Genomic DNA, 23345 nt, shown 5'->3' on the forward strand with positions numbered 1-23345 from the left:
TTTGTCAGAGAGAGCTTTGTGCAGCCATGCTGGTTTTCTCTTGAATTTCTTGTTTCTCTTTTTTTTTTCTCTTTGCGCTTGACTGAGCCCCTATGATCATACTCTTCAGTGTTTCCCATGCTTCTTGAGTTATTTTCCCCTTTAGGATTTTCGTCCATGAAATCTTTCCTAGGTACTCTCTGAGTTCATTAAAATCAGCTGTTTTGAAGTTTAAGACACTGGTTGGATTGTTTTCTATTATTTTCTATTGCTTGTGTTTGTATTACCGTATATGCCGGCGTATTAGGCGACCCGACGTATAAGACGACCCCCGTCTTTATAGCCGGGCCGCATTCCTAGAACGTCGTCTTATACGCCGAAAACTACCAGTATTTCCGGCATATAAGACGACTCGGCGTATAAGACGACCCCCGTCTTTGGCGCCGATTTCAGTGCTCGCGGAAGTCATCTTATACGCCGGCATTTACGGTATATTGAATTCCAGTATGACGTGGTCACTTTCACCCAAGGTTCCAGCAACTTCAACTCCCTCTAAGTGAATCTGGCTTCTCCATTGACTTTGCTTGTCAGAAGGTCACAAAAGGTGATCACATGACCACAGGACACTGCAAACATAAATACATGCCAATTGCCAACCTCCAAATTTTGATCATGTGACCATGGGGATGCTACAACAGTCATAAATGTGATAAATGATCAAAACTCACCTTTTCAGTGCCATTGTAACTTCAAATAGTCACTAAATGAATTGTTGTAAGTTGAGGAATACCTGTATCATACAGGATAAATATTCTTAATGGTAAATATTAGATTTTTCATATTGCAGAAGAGTTGAATAAAACATGTCATTAACTCAATAGGCATCCAAGAAGAAAGTATACATGTTGTACAATCTCCAGCCTGATCGTTCTGTGACAGGAGGAGCTTGGTACAGTGACCAAGATTTTGAATCTGAATTTGTAGAGGTGCTAAATCAACAATGTTTTAAATTTCTTCAGACTAAGGTAAATGACCCATATGTGTAATTTGCATATGTTCTTCCCCCTTTTTTCTTTCCCCTCTTATAAGAGGGAATTATAAGGGAGTAAGCAGATACTCAGTGGGGAATACCCACAAAAAGCACTGTGGTGGGAGCACTGGGAGCTGTGGGCATGCTACACAAAAAGGCCAATTTCTTCCCCATTGGGTGCCTACTCATTTTCTTGTAATTCCTTCTTTCCAATCTCTCTGCTGTACAAAGGGGGAAAAATAAGAAAAAAAATGGATCAGGCACAGGACAGTGTGTCCTAACTGATTGTAATGGCAAACACATGACTGAGAGAGATTGATGTTGGAAAGGTCATAAATGTGCACCCTGGTTGCAAATTTATTTTTAAGCACCATTGTAACTTCAAATTTAACTTCACAATGCAGTGAGTAAAGTGAGGTTTAACTGTGTCTAAATAAGGCACAGCTAGAATCTTGATGGGTCAAGCCAACAGTCTTCACTTGGGAGATCTGCAGTGCTTTGTATATCTTCTAGGAAGTGTGAGAAGAAAAACATTACAATATTTCTAAGCAAATGCTGACATTCCATTGTATGCATATGATAATTGACATTTTAGAAAGATAATGCTCTGGAGTCATAAAACTGAAAACTTCAGAGTCTGGCTTCCTATATTTTTTGTCTACCAAAACAATGCATTGTCTTAGCTGCAGTTTTGTAGGTATCATTCTCATTCTGTACTTGATAAGGTTTCTCTAAACCTATCTAATTTTCACCCCAGACCATTGCAATAAGTTTCTTAAGTTTTCCAGTCCCTACTCTTAACAAATTTGTAGATTGTCCTTAGCTGGATGTTTTTAAATTCAGGCAATATAGGAATTTTATAGAGCAGGGAGTTCTATAATTTTGTGATACTTCAGAGTATTCATATTGAATCTTGCATTTTATAGTGGATGCTGTGAAACCTGTGTCTCCTATAACTGATTTTTTTCCTGAACAGTTTGAGTACATTAAAGCTGTTCCTAAGGAAGGGATCCCTGGGATATAACTAAAAAGGCAAATGTCTTATGTAATGATCTCACAAGCTGGTTAGACACTTAACATTTAATATGACAGATGTGGTACTTTATGTGGCAGAAAAAAAGACCAAAGTCCTAGTATATGACAGAGAATTCTAATTTACATGTTTGAATTTCTAACATTTTGCTTTCCAGAATACATATACTATATATTTTTAGCTTTTGATAGCACTGAGAATTTCAGCATTTCATGTAGTTTTATTCCAATATTTGTGTCTTTTCAACTTTATTAACTAATTCAATTTATTCATTATTGAATAAAATTGAGATAACCAATCCCTTCGTGCTTTCTTCTATTCTCTGAAGAAAATTGCAAGAACTTTTCTGAAGAAAAAAATGGCCAATTTTATCTACCGCTAGATATTGTGGTAATTAAGTTATTGTTAGGCATCATTATGACACAAGATAATGAATGAAAAATAATTTTTTTAAAATTCAGTTCTTTAAAGTATTTGTTTTTAAAAAGGAACTTTTCTTAATCTTGAATAGTCAAAGAATAATGTGGAAGAGCAGTAAAAGGAAGCCACAGAGAAGTTATGTTTGTTGAAGGTTAATTATTTTAATGCCAGGAAATGTTTCTTTAAAATACTTCCTGAATAGCTTACTTGCAAGTGTCTTTGAATGAATACCAGCTAAAACACTCTTCTCCACTGATATAAGCAGCTTCTCTACTACATCTTTTTTCCATTGATATTGTAGGCCGAAGCAGCTCGAGAAACCAAACAGAATCCTATGATACAAAGAAATAGCTCATTTGCATCTTCTCATGAAGTGTGGAAATATATCAGTGAGTTAGGTATCAGTAAGGTAAGATCGTTGGTGTATTAGTTTTTCATTTTGTGCTCAAAGAACAATGTTGTGTCTCACAAAATAATAGGCATTTTCTTTTTTGTTGTATTTATAGATCAACCTTTAGTTGAACTGCATTAATGCATTGGTCACCTTAATTTTAAGCTGCTGGTATTGATCCTAACATTCATGGTTCTAAAGGATATCTGATGATTAATTTTTGCCAATGGCTTTCATGAGCCATTTTTAAATATAATCAGTTGGATTATAAATTCATTTTTGAGTATTATTTTTAAAAAATTAGATCCTGTTTTTTAGATTTTATCCACAGAAATATAGAAAGAAATAAAGAGAGAATGAAAAAGGAAATTTTTTTTCTTGTAAGCAATAGAAGTCAAGCAAGACTTTTAAATAAAAATGCTTCAGAATGTACATCAAAGAAATGCTTGGTTATTGGATTTAGCAATTACTTTTAATAATAATTGATTATAAATCAAATTTTAGTTTTGAAGAAAATTAAAATTCTACCTGTTAGAACAAAAGGGGCATGCTTTTTCATGGGCATATATTTTAATAGTGTTGGATGATCTCTGCATCATATCATGCAAAAGTAATTCTGAATTAGAGATATAGCTGAGTTTTATGGTCCACTTGTTTTAAAGCACTTTCTATTCCTTTTTTTGCTAGAGAAGACTTAAGCTCTGTTTTGATTGAACTATGTTTACTTTTTAAAATGGATATTCAGCCTACCTCTGGCAATTTTACTCTTTATTGTTTTTATTTATTTACACTTTGTATTTCTAGAGTACCCATCTCCCTCAAAGAGGGATCTTGAATAGTCTATGTAATTGGAAAGCAATTGTCTTTACAACATTTCTTGATAACTAAACTAATAATTTAATCCTTCCATGCTGAAATCATGCTGAAGTTCCAGTTGGATTTAAAAAAAAACAGTTCTGTTCAATTAAGCAGTAATTGTGTTATAGTAAGCATTTACAATAGCCTGCTTTTCAAGCATCAGTGTACTCCTTTTCCTAGAGAATTCTTATTTGAGCTTTTTAAATTCTTTAGGTAGAATTGTCAATGGAGGACATAGAAACCATTTTAAACACCTTAATATATGATGGAAAAGTAGAAATGACCATTATTGCTGCAAAGGAAGCATCAGCAGGAAGTGTAGACGGGCACATGAAACTGTACAGAGCCATCAGTCCAGTCATACAACCCACTGGGTTGATACGGATACCTTGTGGACTTTGTCCAGTAAGTATTGCTCAGGATATGAAATACATTGAAATCAGATGTTTTACTAGTGTGACTCATTAGAATGTATCTGCATATCAGTTATTCAAATTAGACTTCAGAATACAGGTAGTCCTCATTTTACAACACTTCATTTAGTAACTGTTCAAAGTTATAACGGGACTGGAAAAAGTGACATGACTGGTCATGTGGGCAGCATCTCCATGGTCATGTGATCAAAATTCAGATGCTTGGCAACTGACTCATATTTATGATGGTTGCAGTGTCCCGTGGTCATATGATCAGCTTTTGTAACCTTCTGACAAGCAGAATCAATGAGGAAGTCAGATTCACTAAACACGTGTCTCACTAACTTAATAGCTACAGTGATTCACTTAACAACTGTAGCAAGAAAGATTGTAAAATGGAACAAAACTCACTTAACAAATGTCTCACTTAGCAACAGGAATTTTGGACTCAATTGTGGTTGTATGTTGAGGACTACCTTTACAGGGTATTGTTTTATATCTGGCAAAATAATTAGGCAGGAGTGGGAAATCATTCAAGTAAGATCCTGTTGGTGAATATGTGTTGTAGGACCTACGGGATTGATATTTTTCAGAAAAAAATATTAATGTTTAGGTTATATTACTGTGAGTTTATTTCCTTATTCCAGCTTTATTTTTTAAAAAAATCTCTTTTATTCTGTGTTGAAATATTAAGGATAAGTTTAAAATATCAGCTATTAAACAATAGGCAAAGTTAAAATTGTTTTTGCCATGAATATAAAGGAAAACTGAGCAGCCTTTTGAGGTTGAGGGCCTTAGTTAATTGTGTGGGTTACAGTGAACCTAGCTAAACCAGACATATGAGATGAACTGAAAATTCATGGGGATTTTTTTTCTGATGGAGGAGAGGGATGTCTTTTTTTTCTTCTTGATCTTTTGAGAAAAAGTTTTGAATATCAACACTGTAGTGAAGGTTTGGGCTAGAATCCTGGAGACTGAGTTTTATTCCTTAGTTAGGCATAGGTGCCAGTTGAGTGCCTTGGATTAGCTCATCTTTGTTAGCCAACCCATCTCAGTGTTATGTGGAAAACAAGAAAGAAGGAATATTATGTATGCTGCTGTCAAGGTTCTAATAGATGAGACCAGATAAATTAGAACTCCAAGGCTAGAGGCTTCTTAAAGAATATGTTTATTGGTTACAAAGTATTGGCATAATCAAAAGTGAAACCAAGTCTGAAATTCCCTCCAAAGAATTACACTATTACAAAGTTAAACTTCCCACCCCCATATTATGCAATCAATTATGTTTCCCAATAGAATAGGGTGACGGGGTTTCTAATAGTGCACCCAACCCCCTCATCTTGATATACAGGTTCTGAGGTTTTGCTGATTAAAGAAATACAGGAAACCAGAAAGTGCCTTTTAAGTTTTACGTGTTTATTCAGCTGAATAGAGACGGACTCCTGTAAATGAAGGGAGCAACAAATGACAAGAAATCCTTGTATTTATTCTGTATAATTACATAAGCAACCCATCCAGCAAAGCTGACACACATAAGATAAAGATTGCACCCAGTAAGTCTGGCATACTGTAGATAAGAAGGGAGAAAGCAGAATTAGCTAAATGTTCTCATTTGAGTGTTATTTAAAGATATCATATGTTCTTGAGTGGGTTAGGATATTGGGTGTTGTCCTTGCTATCCTTTCCTGACCCTGAATCTAGGATTACAAGTAACCAAAGAGAGAGAAGCCATCTATATATATTCATAATTAATACTGTCCCCTAATTCCTGGTCATCAATCTGACCGTTTGAAATTATCTTGGTTCCCACAGGACAGAAAATTGTTTAAACTATCAGAAAACCTCCATTTCTCTCCTCCCATTCCTATGGCAAACTAGAACAAGCAAGATGGCTTCAGCCACATTCGTTGTAGAGTTGACAGTCGGACCCCCTAAAGCAGGGGTCCCCAACCCCCGCTTTGTGGCATGCCAGCAACCAGTCCGCACAAACAAGCAAAGCCCCATCTGCAGGATTCAGGCAGCACACAAAACCACACACCCGCCCGTTCATGGAAAAACTTCTCTCCACATAACTGATCCCTGATGCCCAAAAGGTTGAGGAGCCCTGAGCAGGCAATGAAATGGGCTTGCTTTGAAAAGAGATCAATGACAGTCCAGATTATCATATTTTCCTTACTTTCTGATAATTCAACAATAAAATCCATGGCTATTTCCTCCCAGGGTGGGGATGGGTCTGCTACTGGTTGCAATAACCCTGGGACTTGCCAGGATATTTATTCATGGCTGCACAATTGGCACAACTCTACATAGCTTTCAATGTCTCTTTTCATCCCTGCCCACCAAAACTGCCACTGGACTAAGTGCAATGTCTTTAAAAATCCAAAGTGACCAACCTGCATTGAAGGGTTTGAATTCTGAGGAATTCTGGCAGGTATAGTTTGGACCACTTCCAGGTTAAACCATCTCAATAGGTCGATAGGGTTTCATTCTCTTGGAACCAGGTATCAGTCTTTAATTCTTCCCTGAGCTTTTGGGTCATGCAGCTTTCTGTAGACTGCTTTTGTGTCTGGCCTCTGGTGGTCACTTGAAAAACTGATTGTGGTAATGGAATGATAGAATTAATGATTTCGTGTCGGCGGCTTTTGTATGGGGCATTCTTGACAAGGCATCAGCCAAAAAATTCTTCCCCCCAGGGAACTACTTCAAATCAAAGTTAAAATGTTTAAAATATTGTGCCCATTGGATTTGTTTAGGTGACAATTTTCAAGGGGTTCTCAGCGCTTCTAGATTTTTATGATCAGTCCATATTTCAAAAGGCACTTTGCTTCCCTCAAGGAAGTGGTGCCAAGTTAGCAGCGCCCACCTCACTGCAAAAGCCTCCTTCTCTCAAACATCCCATTGCCTCTCAGTGTCTATCATTTTTTTAGAAGGGTAGGTACAAGGTTGTAGGTCCCCCTTTTTGTTTCTTTATAAGAGTACTGCTCTCACAGCTACGTCACTAGCATCAGCTTGAATGATGAATTGCTCCTCAGGGTCAGGGTGTTTGAGAACAAGTTTGGCTGCAAACAATATCTTAAGTGCTCAAGTGCTGCTTGGCATTCCATAGACCAGTGATGGCAAACCTTTTAGAGACCAAGTGCCCAATTGCAACCCAAAACCCACGTATGTATCGTTGGGTGCCGGATGGGTGTGGCCCATTGGGTGGGTGTGGCTGCTGTGGTAACGGCAGATTGGGTGGAACTAAAAAGTTCAATCAATTCCAACTTTGCGAGATCTTTTTTTTTTCTGCGAGTTGAAATTGATTGATTGAACCTTTTTTTTGCACACGGCGGCAGAGGCCTAAAGCGAAAAGGTTTTATAAAACCCAGCTGAAGGCCTAGGACTGGGGTGACAGCGCGCGTGCCCACAGAGAGGGCTCTGCATGCCACCTGTGGCACACATGCCATAGGTTCGCCACCATGGCCATAGACCATTGTAATGGTTGACAAGTTTGGGGCTTTTCCCCTCCTTTCCCAGTTTTCTGTAGCTCAGCAATTGGCAGAGCATTCTTAGTGAACGAGGGAATGAATTGCTGGTAAAAGTTTGCGAATCCTAGAAAGTGTCAGACCCAGCGTGAGACCTACCTGCATGTGGAAGATGCACGGTACCCGAATCTCCGTACAGCGCTCCAAGCAGCCCTGTGGGAGCCAAGCACCGGCGACGTGAATGAACTGCTGCCGGCGCTTACACAGTGACGAACGGCCCATATGACTAATTACCATGCCAACGGAGAGGACGGGATAGACCGGCATTATGCAAGGTGGACATATGAATATAGGACGCTGGGTCTGACAAGTGGTGGTTGCTGGGAAGGGGGCGGGGTGGAGGCGCGGTACAGGTGGAGGCTGTAATCTACGGGGATAATCAGGGTGATTGGGGCGTACACAGTGGGTGTGGTGATCGGGTTATTTAGGACGCAGGGCAGGGGTGTGTCCCAGAGCTGGTTTTGTTTTCAACGGAGAAATAAACCTTTGTTGACTACCGCAACGTACCTGGTGGATCGTTTGTTTCGCGCGCCGGCAGGACGTTCTTATAGTAAACCAGCTCTCACACTTCTCGCCCTTCGCGCGGACGGCTGGTGCTGCGGAGCTATGGCCGAGGGTACACAGGGGGTGGACCCGATTATTGGCGAGGAGCCTACAGAGGCCGACGAGCAGTTGGAGAGCCCGGACGCTGGAGTTGAGGGGGAGGAGCAGCTGGCGGTGCGCCCGAAAGAGAGGGGACGTGGCCCTGCGGCTGTGGATCCAGGAACCAGACGGCGCAAGCCTACGCTAGCAGAAGGCGAATGGTGGCTCGGTTCAGCCGCAGGTCTCCCAGAGGATGGTAGGGGGCGGCGGCTGGCACCCAGTTTCGCCGGCTGGAGGGAACGCCGAATGACCGGGGATGACGAAGAGGACTGGAGCTGCTCCACAGCTCCAGGGCAATATACGTTAGAGGTCCTTAGGGAACAGTTCGGGGAGCGTATCTACCCAACTACCATACGCAGCCCTGTTAAGGATAGCACCCCGTATGTGCCCCGCTTTCAAATGGCAAGCCCGGAGTTTAAATTACCGCCAGGGGGTCGTTTCACACTACGGGACCCGATGGCAAGGCAAACCGGAACCGAGCGGCCACGGTATGGACTGGACACACGGGGGGTGCGGCCTTCACCAGAGGGTCCGGACGGGGATGGGGCGGACTCCCTGGGAGCGGGATCCCGTCCTATGGCGCATCCAGGGATGGGCTCATATGGCGGTCAGGTGCCGGTTCCATGGCCTCAGCAGGTGATGTGGAATCCTCCACCCATTTCCCTCACGTTCGATGGGGATCCGGACCGTCTGGCGGTATTCCTTAGCCATGTACTGAACCATCTGGACCGCTATACAACCCTGTATTCGTCCAACTGGGCAATGGTGGTAGCTGTCACGGCGAGTTTGCAAGGAGAGGCCGCTGCTTGGGCCGCAGACCTATATAGCGACCAAGCCAGGGAGCTGGCCGATGTAGGCCTTTTCCTCGATGCACTGAAAACGAGGTTTGAGGACCCAACACGCCAACTACGGGCTGAGGCCCAGTTAGTGGGATTGCAGCAAAAGGGTAGACCAGTACAGGAATACATTCGCGAGTTCCAAAAAGTGGCAGGGAAACTCAGGTCATGGCCAGACAGCTTGCTAATCCACCACTTCCGCACTGGTCTGGATACCACCATCCGTCAAGCATGTATAGTCAGGGGGGTGGTGGGGCGTCTGGCCGACTGGTATAGGGCAGCAGTAGAGTTGGATGTCGGGTTGAGGGATCATCCCGGAAGGCGGGAGGATAGGCCCCGCCGAAGTCAGGATCAGCCCGTGGGTGGTACCACGCAGACCCTACCGGGGACGGTACGTTCGAGGCCTACCTTCAGATGCTTCCGCTGTAACCGGCCGGGTCATCGAGCCGCGGAGTGTGGAATACCCAAGCTAACAGGTACACCTACGGCGATTGGGACACCGGGGATCACGCCGAAGAGACCAGCAGAGAAATCACGGGTTGCCTACCAACTGGGACAGTCGCAGGTCCAGCAGAAACCCGATGAGGCGTCCCCTATATTGCAGGAGTATGAGGAGGAAGAGCCGGTGGAGGATCCAATGGTGAGTGAACCCATCGTCCCCTTCACCATCCCGATTACATTAACGAGCCCGGTTACGGGTGAGTCGATGCCCCTTTCGGCATTACTGGACACAGGGTGCACAAGGTGCCTAATCAGTAAGGGAGTGGTGCAACAGATGCGGATCAGAGTAGCCCGGCTAAAATCCCCGATTCGTTTTGAACAAGTGGATGGCTCTCTGTTGGGGGGGGTTCCGACTACATTGGTGACGGAACCTGTTAGAATGGATATAGGGGGTCATTGGGAACTTATACGCTTCATAGTTGTTCCCACTATGTCTGAGTCTGTCATTCTGGGGTTAGCGTGGATGGATAAGTGGACACCAACGATCTGGTGGGCGGAGGGATCCAGACACCTAAGGCTAGCAGTGGGTCCTCAACCACGGCCGCCGGATGACCAGACTAGGGGTAAGGAGTTAAACTCCTCAAAACCGGTACAGGAGAAGGGCGAGGTTCGATATCCACGGGTATATGAAGACCTCGCGGCTGTGTTCAGCGAACGGGAGTGTGACTGTTTGCCACCTCACCGACGGACAGATTGTGCAATCGAACTCGCTCCTGGGGCCAAGCTGCCTAAACCCAGAATGTACCCTATGACGTTTGCAGAATTGCAAGAATTGAGAAAGTACATTGATAAGAACTTGGCTAGGGGCTTTATAGAGCCAGCACGTTCGAGGATAGCAGCCCCAGTCATATTCCAGGGGAAAAAGGACGGGGGATTGCGATTGTGTGTAGACTTCCGAGGCCTGAACGCTGTGTACATAGACCAGGTTTATCACCTGCCACTTATGAAAGACCTACTTACCCATTTGGCAGCTGGGAAAATCTTTACAAAACTAGACCTCCGTGAGGCATACTATAGGGTACGCATCAAGGAAGGGGATGAGTGGAAAACAGCGTTCAACTGTCCCCTGGGTAGCTACCAATTCAAGGTGATGCCTTTCGGATTACAAGGAGCGCCGGCTGTATTTATGCAACTGATCAACGAAGTGTTGCATGACCATCTATCTAGAGGTGTCCTTGTATATCTGGATGACATACTGATCTACTCACAGACGTTGGAAGAGCATGTGCAATTAGTACGGACAATACTGCGAAAATTACTGGATGCCAATTTATACTGTAAATTGTCGAAGTGCGAGTTTCACAAGACTCGGATTGATTATTTAGGGTTCAGAGTCTCCGCTACAGGGATAGAAATGGATCCAAGTAAAGTTCGCAGTGTTTTAGAATGGCAGGCCCCAAGGACCCGGCGTCAACTGCAGAGATTCTTGGGGTTTGCCAATTTCTACCGACAGTTCATCCCCTCGTTCGCCGACGTGGCCCTACCATTAACCCAACTGTTACGCACCAAAACCACGACTGGTAAACCTCACCCTAAACAAGCATTAGATTGGACTGTGGACTGTCAACAGGCCTTTGAGTCGCTAAAACGACTATTTGCAAAGGAACCAGTGTTATTACACCCCGACCCGAGTAGACCATATGTGGTGCAAGCCGACGCCAGTGATGTGGCCGTCGGAGCGCTTTTGATGCAACGTAACGGACAGGGCGACTTGCAACCGTGCGCATACACCTCCAAAAAATTTACCGACCCAGAGCGACGGTGGGCGGTGTGGGAGAAGGAGGCATTTGCAATAAAATGGGCACTATCCACCTGGCGCCACTTATTGGAAGGCGCACAGCACCCCTTCGAGGTGTGGACGGACCACCGGAACCTAATGGTCCTCCAGACGCCGAGGAAATTGGCGCCAAAATACGTTCGATGGGCACAGTATTTTCAGCGTTTCAGATTTAGTCTGAAGGTAGTACCCGGAGGGAAGAACTTCTTAGCAGATGCGCTCTCACGACTACCACAATATGATGGTAAAAAGGAACAGGTGATTCAAACTATTATGCCAATATGTAGTATGGTTCCCGCGCAGACGGAGGGATGTGCAAAAGTGGTAACGTTGGAGGAGGAATTGCAGTCAGTATTGTTGACCGATCCCTGGTTGCAGGCGAATCCCGGATTGTTAACCCATCGTGATGGATTGGCCTGGTATCGGAATAGGTTATACATCCCCTCGGAATTGCGTCATCGGGTATTTCACCAATGTCACGACTCCAAGGTGGCAGGTCATTTTGGATTTGTAAAGACGCTCCACCTGGCGAGACGCCGGTTCTGGTGGCCTAGCCTACGGAAGGATATTGAGCGGTATGTCAAGGAATGCCATATTTGCGCACAAGCTAAAGTGGTACCGAAGAGACCGATGGGACTGTTACAATCGGTGTCTAACCCAGTTCGGCCCTGGCAGGACATCGGGATGGATTTCCTCGTTGAGTTACCAAACGTCAGGGGTTACACGGTCATATGGACGGTTGTTGATTTGTTTTCGAAACAAGCACACTTTGTCCCCTGCAAGGGGTTGCCGTCTGCGAGGAAGTTAGCAAAACTGTTCGTGCAACATATTTATCGATTACATGGGGCGCCCCGTCGAATTATTTCCGACCGGGGCGTCCAGTTCACAGCCCAGTTCTGGCGTCAATTCCTTGCGAGCATCGGAACCACACAAGGACTGAGTTCCGCATACCATCCTTGTACCAATGGGGCGGCGGAACGGGCTAACGCAGCGATTTCACGATATCTGCGATCGTATGTATCTTACCAGCAGTCGGATTGGATAGATTTCGTGCCGTTCGCAGAGTTAGCGTATAACAACGCAGTACATAAAAGCACCGGGTTGACCCCATTTCAAGTAGTTTACGGCTACGACCCAGTTACGCTGCCTGGGGGCGAGTCGCCGGGAGACGTGAACCTACAGCCTGGAGACTGGATGGCCCGTGCAGGCCAGGTGTGGAGTACAGTAAAAAAGGCCTTACGGCAAGCAGAAAGGATAGCGAAAGAGCAGGCTGACAAGGGTCGTAGACTACCAATGCAACTAAGAGTGGGTGATCGGGTGTACCTATCAACCAAATATATTAAGTTACAGGTACCATGCAAGAAGCTAGCGCCAAAATATATTGGGCCCTTCCGCATAGTACGTATCATCAACCCTGTTACGGTGCAGCTTCAGTTGCCGGAATTGCTTGGTAAGATACACCCAGTGTTCCATGTGAGTTTGTTGAAGCCTGTAGAGGGGGACACCCACAACAAACCTCCCCCAGGACCCATTGCCCCGGGAAGGTATGAGGTACAAGACATACTAGATTCTCGGTGGCGGAGGGGCACCCTGTATTACCTGGTGTTATGGAAGGGATACCCCTTATCTGAGGCATCCTGGGTACGGGAGGAGGATGTTTTCGCCCCTGCCCTCACCCGTCGATATCACAGGATGTGGCCACACAAGCTAAGGGGCTAGGGGATGGGTGATACGCCCACGATGGCTAGATAGTGGATGTAATTGTTCATGTTCCATTTCAGGGGGCTCTATGGTAAAGGGGAGCCGAATGTCAGACCCAGCGTGAGACCTACCTGCATGTGGAAGATGCACGGTACCCGAATCTCCGTACAGCGCTCCAAGCAGCCCTGTGGGAGCCAAGCACCGGCGACGTGAATGAACTGCTGCCGGCGCTTACACAGTGACGAACGGCCCATATGACTAATTACCATGCCAACGGAGAGGACGGGATAGACCGGCATTATGCAAGGTGGACATATGAATATAGGACGCTGGGTCTGACAAGTGGTGGTTGCTGGGAAGGGGGCGGGGTGGAGGCGCGGTACAGGTGGAGGCTGTAATCTACGGGGATAATCAGGGTGATTGGGGCGTACACAGTGGGTGTGGTGATCGGGTTATTTAGGACGCAGGGCAGGGGTGTGTCCCAGAGCTGGTTTTGTTTTCAACGGAGAAATAAACCTTTGTTGACTACCGCAACGTACCTGGTGGATCGTTTGTTTCGCGCGCCGGCAGGACGTTCTTATAGAAAGCTTTCAAGCTGCTTGCAGGTCCATGGGGACTGCCATTCCAGCACCGCCTTAACTTTGGTAGGGTTCATTTCTACCCCCTCACCTGAAATTTTGTACCCCGGGTAGTCGAGGCGCGGCTGATGGAATTCACATTTGGAGAGCTTAGCATAAAGTTTAGCTCTCAGCAGCTTCTTAAGCACTTCATGCCCTAACTTGACATACTCTTCCACGGCCTCGGTATAAATAAGGATATCATCAAGGTAAACTAAGACCCCCTTGAATAAATGATCATGCAGTACTTGATCAATTGCATGAACATAGCGGTCACCCCTTGGAGACCGAAAGGCATAACCTTGAACTGGAAACTCCCCAGATGGCTGTTGAAAGCTGTTTTCCATTCATTCCCCTCCTTAATCCACACCCGGTAATATGTTTCTCTTAAGTCCAATTTAGTGAAAATTTTCCCCTTGGTTAAGTGAGCCAGCATTCTTTCATTAAAGGAAGGGGGTACATATTTTCAACACTGACAGCATTTAATCTTTTAAAATCTAAACACAACCTCATTGATCCATCTTTCTTTTCCTTAAAAAGTACTGGGGAGTGACTCACCATTTGGCTGGCTGGATGAACCCCATGGCTAAGTTCTTGTCAATATACTCTCAGTTCTTTCATCTCTCTGGGTGTCATAGAGTACATTTTGAGCTTCAGAAGCTTGGCTCCAGGCAAGATTTCAATGGCACAGTCAGTTGCCTGGTGTGGGGGGAGGACATCACATTCCTTTTCACTAAACATCTCCTCCAAGTCTCGATATTCACTTGGTATCAGTTGGATTCCTGACACGTGCTCTATGATGGCTTTTAGAGTTTCAAGAGTTTCTTGGGTCTCAGCTGCGGCAAGCCCCTGTACTTCGCTGGTTGATGTGGGTGGAAGGGGTCCCGTTGCTAACCTTAGGGTCCTGACTCCATCAAATCATGGGATGCTACTTATCAAGCCAGGCCAGACCCAGGATTGCAGCCTCAGTCATTTTAGGAACCACCACGAAATGGGTGATTTCCCAGGACCTCCCCATTTCCAAATGCACTAGTTTGGTCAGGTGCATGGCAGAGGCTCCTCCTATGAGAGACCCATCTGCCTGTTGAAACCTCATGGCCGGGGGCATTAGCTTGGCACGGATCCCTAACTTTAGTGCTATAGAGAGATTTATTAAGCAGCAGGTGCAACCCGAGTCAATTAGGACATTTAAATCTGCTTGAGCACTTGTCTTGGGTACTATGATTTTGGTGGAGATAGTGAAAGGTGGGATGGGTTAACTTACCATCAGGTCGTCTTTGTCCTCCTCATCACTGTCATAAGGAGCTGGCATCAGGAGGTGCCTGGATGTAGATTCTTTTTCTCCATGAGGAGGGGAGGTGACCCAAACGGCTTGCTTTTGACAGGCCTAATTTGACTTCTCTCGTCCAGGTTGTGTGTTCCGCTTTGGCTTAGTGGCGGTGGCAGGTGCACTTTTTGCCTGGGGAACAGGAACTGGACAATCAACAGCCCAGTGGCCTGACTGCCCACACCGGAAACTTTTGATTGGTGGTCCAATGGATGCTCGTAGAAAACAGGTGCTTTTCTTGGCTCCACTTCATCTTTGATTCTTTGGTGGCGGGTCTCCGGTAGTGGCCTAATTCAATGTTTAGAATCACAGCCATGCGTTACCACTCACAGAGCTGATCAGGCATTCCCTGGTAGGTGCACACTTGGAACAAATCTCAGTCTAGCCCCTCTTTGAAATGGTGAATCAGCGATCGTTCCAGCTACTGTCTGAGCATGCCAGCAACTTTTCAAAATTCCCAGATATAGTCTTTGGCTGGTTGTCCTTTCTGCTTTAGACTAGGGATGTCCTTCTCAGCTTGCAGAGCCTGGGATTCATCCTCAAATGGCTCTTAGTTATCCCATAAACAGATTGATGTCCAACAGTTCTGGCATTTGCTCATCGTGTGGTCACCCACTCCGCTGCTTCTTCTATATTTTCTGCAAGTGCATCCACCATCTTAGCATCGTCAGGGTAAACGGGTAGGTCTTATATTAGGCCCACCCCAAAAAAATCAAGCTAGGGCTTACTATCGGGCTGGATCTTACTTTGGGAAAACATGGTGTACTTGAAGCTTCTTCCTAGCAAGCAGGATATGAAATGCATCTATTATACATACTCTTTGGCCTACAAATTACTGTTCATTAAAGATTGGCAATACAACAAAATTAATTGAATTACTATTTATTAAAATGGTTTATTTGTTTATTTATTTGTATCCCACCTTTATTATTTTTACAAATAACTCAAGGTAGTGAATGTATACAACACACTTTCCTCCCTACAATAACCCTGTGAGGTGGGTTGGGCTAAGAGAAAGTGACTAGCCCAGTTGACTTTCAAGGCTAAGGCAGGCCTTAAACTCACAATGTCCTGCTTTCAAGCCTGATACCTTAACCACTAGACCAAACTGGTTCTCTGCAAAAGTAATTGCACTTGGAAATTTGAGTTCAGCAACAAATATATATATGCTTCTCTGTGGGGTTTCCCTCTTCCTGAAGGAAAAGCTGTGTAGTCACAAAGATCTCAAGGCCTCTTTGATTTCACTTTGTCATTGCAAGGTACAGGATGTCTTTGGCTTGGAGCACCTCTTATTTCATTAAGTAGGTAGATCCAATCCTATAGATAGGTATATCCAATCCTAGCCTCCAGATTAGTGTATTATTGATGGACTGCAATTACTTCCAAATAAAACTTTTAGATTGCCAACTGTGATTATACTATATTAGTGCATTATTCTATTGCACTAACCTTTCTTTCAAAGCCCATTTTAAAATATGACCCTTGAATATTAGTTTAGGATTATAGTAATAGCTGTTGGTATTGAATTGTCTAATAAATTGATTAGTAAAATTAATCAGATTCTTTTAGGATTCTGTCAACTAATGTTGAGGGAGGGGTTCTAGATGAAGTTGCACTTCCTTGTGTTTCATAATACCTAGGAAGATTCTGGAAAAACTAATCAAGATAATCAAGCAACACATTTGTGAACACCTAGAAACAAGCTCAGCAGCGAACAAATGCTTGAGCTTTTTGAACGCCACTTGGCATTTCATTGATCATACAAAGGGTTGGCTGGGTTTAAGCTTAGTTTCATCCTTAGTCTTCAAAAGATTAGTAATGGGAAATGCAGTCTTAGCAAAGGGGGGAATTAACTGCTGGTAGAAGTTGACAAAACCCAGAAAACTCTGTAATTGCTTCCTAGTGCTGGGGAGGGGGGAATTCTAACATGGCTCACACCTTTTCAGGATCCATCTCTATCTATCTATTTGCAATACCCCAAATAGTCAATTTTGTCTTGGGGGAACTCACACTTGAACAATTTAGCACAGAGGCCCCCAATCTTTGTCGGTTGGCAGACCGGAGGAAAAGGGAGGGGGAAGCATTTTACATGCGTGGTTGTGTAAGCACACGGGGCCGCGAGCACATGTGCACACAAATTGAGCGGGGCTAGTACCCGTGTGATACTCACTAGTCCTACCCTGTTTTTGCGTGGCGCAGCGCCTTATTTCTGTGCTCCATGGCACAATGGGGCTGTTTTTGTGTCCTGTGGTGCAGCGGCACCCATTTTTGTGTTTTGCGGCATGGCAACAGCCATTTTTGTGCCTTGCAGCATGGTGGCATCTCATTTTCGCACCGTGGTGCAGCGGCAGCCTGTTTTTGCACCCCATGGTATAGCATTGTTTTTGTGCCCTGTGGACGCTACCACAGGTGAGGTGCGTGCACACTGGCCAGCCTATCCTGGACCCTGTTGGCCAGGAGGCCATGGCCCACTACCGGGCTGCAGCCCACAGGTTGGGGACCCTAGTTTAGCATACAGTTTAGTTGCCCTGAGTTTTTTAGGACTGCACACACTAATTTCACATGCTCCTTCATAGTTCCAGTGTATATCAAAATGTCATCTAAGTACACCAAAACCCCTTTGTACAAATATCTATGCAGCATTTCATTGATCAGCTGCATGAAAACAGCAGTTGATCAAAGGGGAGCACTTGGAACTGGAAACAACCCAAAGGGCAGTTGATGGCAGTTTTCCATTCATTGCCCTCCTTGATGCGGATCCTGTAATACACTTCTCAGATCTAGTTTAGAAAAAATCCTTCCCTTAGCCAAGTGCGCCAGCATAGCTTTCATCAGAGGATAAACATTCTCCACGCACACAGCATTTAACCCCTTATAATCCACACAGAAGCGAAGAGTCCCGTCCTTGTCCTAGAATAAGGTCTGCCACTCATGGTGCAGCTGGTTGGATAAATCCACGTTTCAAATTCTTATTAATAAAGGCATGAAGCTCGTGTAGCTCGCACGGGGCCATTGAGTAGATATTAGACTTGGGGAGCTTTGCTCTAGGGAGGATTTCTATGCTGCAGTCCGTGGAGTGTTGTGGTGGCAGTGCATCAGAGCCCTGTTCACTGAATACCTCCCTCAAGTCCCAGTATTTATTTGGGATCTTTTCCTCCCCTTTTTGGTATTCCTGCATGGCAGTACCCAATTCCCTCCTTGCCATGGTTTTTTTCCCCTTAGGGGTCAGAATCGCCTCCCTTTTTCCCCCAGGTTGGGGTCGGATTTTTAGGAGCTTCCTTCTCCAATTCACATGAGGGTTCTACTTGTGAAGTCATGTAAGTCCAAGCAGGCAGGTCTCTCAATGTGGCTCCCCATTCTCATTTCCATCAGCTCAGTCACAAAATGGGCTGGGGCCTCCCCTTCTATCGATCCTTCCAGTTGGCAAAAAGCTATGGAGACCTTCAGTCTCCTTTGCCTCAGTCCCAATTTTTCCACCACCTCTGGACTGATCACACACCTGGTGCACCCCAAGTCCAATAGGGCCAACGTGCTCTCCTGGGTGCCTGATGAAGGCATCACTAGCTCCACCGGGATGGTCACAGAGATTACATATTGACTTACCAGGGAGTCGTCATCAGAGTCTATGTCGCTCTCCTCTGGAGGGGTCAGAGTTGCCAGCCCCCCCCCCCCGGCCAGGAGGGGTGAGCTCAACGACCTTTACTCCCTCTAACATTGTTTCGCAGAATCGTGGTGGCAGCTTCTCGGCTTTCCTTCCATGGCAGTTACAGGTTACGAGATGGGTTTGGTGGAGTGACATTTGCGGCCTGGCGCCCTTCCTTCCCAGATTTGAAACTCGCTGTGGACCCCAACTTAGTTTCTTTATAAGTGGGGGGCGAAGACTTGATCCAACCATAGCTACCCCGGTGTCAGTCTTTGGCCAAATCAATCTCCACTTCATCTGCCAGCACATACCAGTTCTGTAGATTTCGTGCCCTCCCTGTGAGTTGCAGGTGTAGTAGACTTCATCATTGACGCCATCTTTAAAGCACTCGATCAGGATCTCTTTGGGCCATGTGACTAGCTGGCCTGCCAACCATTGGAACTCCTGGATGTATGCAGTCACTGACCTTCATCCTTGGGTGATGGTCTTCATACAGGTCCTTGCCTTGCGTTCCACCAGTGGGTCCTTGAACTGCTGGCAAAGGGCTGCCATAAAGTGGTTGTAGTCCTGCAGCTGGGAGGGGGGTTTGTCATTTTAGAGAGAGACCATCCATTCGGCAGCTGCACCCTCCAGCACCATGGTCACGTGTCCTACTCAGGCCGTCTCCGTCCTCAGTTCAGTCCCATATTCTTGCATGTAGTTCCAAACTTGCACCAAGAAGAATCCCAGTTGCTTGGGGTCTCTCCCATATGTCACTCCAAAAGCTGGGACCTTTGAGGCCCAGTGTCTCTGAGGAGCAACCCCTGCAGGCGGAGGGAATTGTGCAGCTGCTGCTGATAGCACCGCTTGCACTGGCATCTGTCCAGACAGGGTAGGCTGCCACTGTAGTAGCTCCATCCACAGCTTGGTTTGGGGTGACTCAAGGAGCCTGGGTAGTTGTCTGCGTGAGGGTTTCCTGGGTTCTTCCGCTCTCAATCACCTCTTGTATCAGGAACAGGCTTGATTCATCATGGCCTCCTCCAAGGTTTCCTCCCCAGAGACCATTGGGTGCTCTGGGCCTGACATGCTCCTCATTGTGATTCAATTCCTCGCCATTCCGCCTCGTCTCCAGCACAGTATGGTCGAGAGGGGGAGCTGCCATAGCTTCAGGGTCCTCCAGTTTGCTCCCGGGGCTTGACATTTGATGCTCAGTCCCTGTGGACTGTCTCTGGATTGACTATTAAAGCAGTTCTTGCTTAATGTCAGGGCTACCTCCATTCAATCCCTAGGAAAGAAAACCCCTTGACTCCATAAGATTAGAGAAAACGTACTTTTACTAGGAAACAACTGAATACAGCAAGTGTGAGGCAAGATCCGAAGAAAAACGGCACGAAACAGTAAGTTAAAACAAACTCTAGAATCCACTCCCCTTGTATCTAGGCAACCAGAGGTCACACACCAGCCAAGGAAGGTTTTCATCTGCATACCAAAGCTAAGAGAGATAAGCAAAGCACAGGCAAGCAGTTGCAAAACTTCACAAAAACTTTCCACAGTCTTCTCTTGTATGATTCTTGCCTCCCCCTACAAATGCCCATCTCTCTCCCTTACCCCCTTTCCATGGCAGCACGCTGACACAGCCACTTGTCTGAAATGATATAAGGTTTCCTGCTTGAGCAGAGGGTTGGACTAGAAAACTTCCAAATTCTTTTCCAGCTCTGTTATTCTGTTATAATTTGGGTGTCTTCATGGACTCATAGATTCTCTGTGCAGCAGGTAGCACCACTTTACACTTACAGAGTTTAGAGGTAAGGTTACTTGTATATAAATTGTTCACAGAATTGTTTGCAAATACGATTTGATTGATACTGATTGTATCTTTATTCCCTTCCTAGGTTTTTGATGATTGCCACGAAGGTGGAGAAGTATCTCCTGCAAACTGTGTTTACATGATGGAATGGCTAGAATTTTAGGAGTCAAATGAAGAAATTGGCTCTGAAACTTTAAACCTGATGAATCAAACTTTTTCTTAGAAAACTGCTTGGGCATTGGGTTGATACTTTTGAAAAAATTGACTGCCCTGCCATGTGCTGAATGGGATGCTGTAGGATTGAATCTATATTCCTGCTTCCAAGTAAAATACATAGTAAGATACATAGGGATACAAGGCAATAGAGCTTTAAGAGACAAGTTAAATTTTGGGTAAGAGTATTTATTTGTTTGCTGTGCTGAATAAAATGAACCTGTGAATGGCAATTGAATCCTGCAGTGTGTGTTAAGATTGTCTTATTAGGGGAACCTTTAGTTTACTATTTCATGGAACTGAAAATCAGAGACATGGTCCACCCAGATGTTCTCCTGTGAAAATCTTATTAAAATGACAAGAGAATTTCCCAAAGTGGCAAAGCTTTCTATAGGTTAGTGGAACACTGAAATTGGAGTTGATGTTATATTCAGTAACATAAATGTTCATACTTTAATATTAAAAAATAGATCTTTTGAAAATTTGTTAAAATGCAAAACCAATCTTGTATGTGTTTGACCAAAACTGTAGACTTTGTTATCTGGAAATGTCAGCACCTATCAAATTTGTCTCTGAGTCAGACTGACTATATGCTGCTGCCAAAATCAGATAGAAACTATATTTTGAAACAGTTTTAAAAAGAGTAAATCTTGAGATTTCTGCATATACAGTGGGGCAAAAAAGTATTTAGTCAGCCACCAATTGTGCAAGTTCTCCCACTTAAAAAGATGAGGGAGGCCTGTAATTGTCATCATAGGTAGACCTCAACTATAAGAGACAAAATGAGAAAACAAATCCAGACAATCACATTGTCTGATTTGGAAAGAATTTATTTGCAAATTATGGTGGAAAATAAGTATTTGGTAAATATCAAAAGTTCATCTCAATACTTTGTTATATATTCTTTGTTGGCAATGACAGAAGTCAAACATTTTCTGTAAGTCTTCACAAGGTTGGCACACACTGTTGCTGGTATGTTGGCCCATTCCTCTATGCAGATCTCCTCTAGAGCAGTGATGTTTTGGGGCTGTCGCTGGGCAACACAGACTTTCAACTCCCTCCAAAGGTTTTCTATAGGGTTGAGATCTGGAGACTGCCTAGGCCACTCCAGGACCTTGAAATGCTTCTTACGAAGCCACTCCTTCTTTGCCCGGGCAGTGTGTTTGGGATCATTGTCATGCTGAAAGACCCAGCCACGTTTCATCTTCAATGCCCTTGCTGATGGAAGGAGGTTTGCACTCAAAATCTCACGATACATGGCCCCATTCATTCTTTCCTGTACACAGATCAGTCATCCTGGTCCCTTTGCAGAGAAACAGCCCCAAAGCATGATGTTGCCACCCCTATGCTTCACAGTAGGTATGGTGTTCTTTGGATGCAACTCAGCATTCTCTCTCCTCCAAACACGACGAGTTGTGTTTCTACCAAACAGTTCTACTTTGGTTTCATCTGACCATAGGACATTCTCCCAAATGCTCTCTAGCAAACTTCAGACAGGCCCAGACATGTACTGGCTTAAGCAGGGGGATATGTCTGGCACTGCAGGATCTGAGTTCCTGGCGGCGTAGTGTGTTACTGATGGTTGCCTTTGTTATGTTGGTCCCAGCTCTCTGCAGGTCATTCACTAGGTCCCCCCATGTGGTTCTGGGATTTTTGCTCACCGTTCTTGTGATCATGTTGACCCCACGGGGTGAGATCTTGCGTGGAGCCCCAGATCGAGGCAGATTATCAGTGGTCTTGTATGTCTTCCATTTTCTAATTATTGCTCCCACAGTTGATTTCTTCACACCAAGCTGCTTGCCTATTGCAGATTCAGTCTTCCCAGCCTGGTGCAGGTCTACAATTTTGTTTCTGGTGTCCTTCGACAGCTCTTTGGTCTTCACCATAGTGGAGTTTGGAGTGTGACTGTTTGAGGTTGTGGACAGGTGTCTTTCATACTGATAACAAGTTCAAACAGGTGCCATTAATACAGGTAATGAGTGGAGGACAGAGGAGCCTCTTAAAGAAGAAGTTACAGGTCTGTGAGAGCCAGAAATCTTGCTTGTTTGTAGGTGACCAAATACTTATTTTCCACCATAATTTGCAAATAAATTTTCCAAATCAGACAATGTGATTGTCTGGATTTGTTTTCTCATTTTGTCTCTCATAGTTGAGGTTTACCGTATTCTCTGGCATATAAGACGACTTTCTAAACCATGAAAATCTTCTCAAAAGTCGGGGGTCGTCTTATACGCCCAGTCGTCTTATACGCCGGAAAATACGGGTACTTCGAAAGAGTATATGCGACTCAATGATCAGAACCGAGTATAGTTCGAATACAAGCTATAAAATGAAATGATCACCCTTGAAAATGCTACTCCAGGAAGCATATGGTATGCTGGGAATTGTAGTCGGCTTTCCGAATAAGAAACGGTCTCAGCGGGGCCGTGGGATGTCGGGAATTGTAGTCGACATTCGGTCTTGGTTGATGTCCTCGACCGGGCCATGGCGGCTGCGGGCAACTCTGGCGGGAGTTCCAAGGTGGCACCCAGCGTAGATTTTGATCATAGCTGCTCCAACAGTGTTGAATACCTGACTTTGAACTTCAGGCCTTTCGAGATGGTGCATCGGTGGTGCCACCTCCCACCCTGCGATGAGTTCGTCGGGGCTCGGTG

General features: G+C 44.9%; 1 protein-coding gene across 3 annotated transcripts in view; it reads left to right on the top strand.

The window, feature by feature from the left end:
• POLR3F (RNA polymerase III subunit F) overlaps positions 1-20934 on the top strand; it is a 54472-nt gene extending 33538 nt beyond the window's left edge. Inside the window, exons 6-10 of one of the 3 annotated variants that reach the window (XR_005554630.1) lie at positions 861-1004; positions 2764-2871; positions 3925-4116; positions 13186-13412; positions 20564-20934. Coding sequence is in view for 2 of the 3 variants with exons in the window: in XM_039326166.1 (XP_039182100.1) it covers positions 861-1004; positions 2764-2871; positions 3925-4116; positions 20564-20641 (522 nt within the window). In the remaining variant the exon portion in view is untranslated. The remainder of the gene's footprint in view (positions 1-860; positions 1005-2763; positions 2872-3924; positions 4117-13185; positions 13413-20563) is intronic. The other 2 variants (XM_039326166.1, XM_039326167.1) reach the window with 2 other exon arrangements.
• The last annotated feature ends 2411 nt before the right edge of the window (positions 20935-23345 follow it).

Source organism: Crotalus tigris, unplaced genomic scaffold, assembly GCF_016545835.1.
Source record: "Crotalus tigris isolate CLP2741 ecotype Arizona unplaced genomic scaffold, ASM1654583v1 scf7180000024339.11422700, whole genome shotgun sequence".
Classification (NCBI taxonomy): Eukaryota; Metazoa; Chordata; class Lepidosauria; order Squamata; family Viperidae; genus Crotalus; species Crotalus tigris.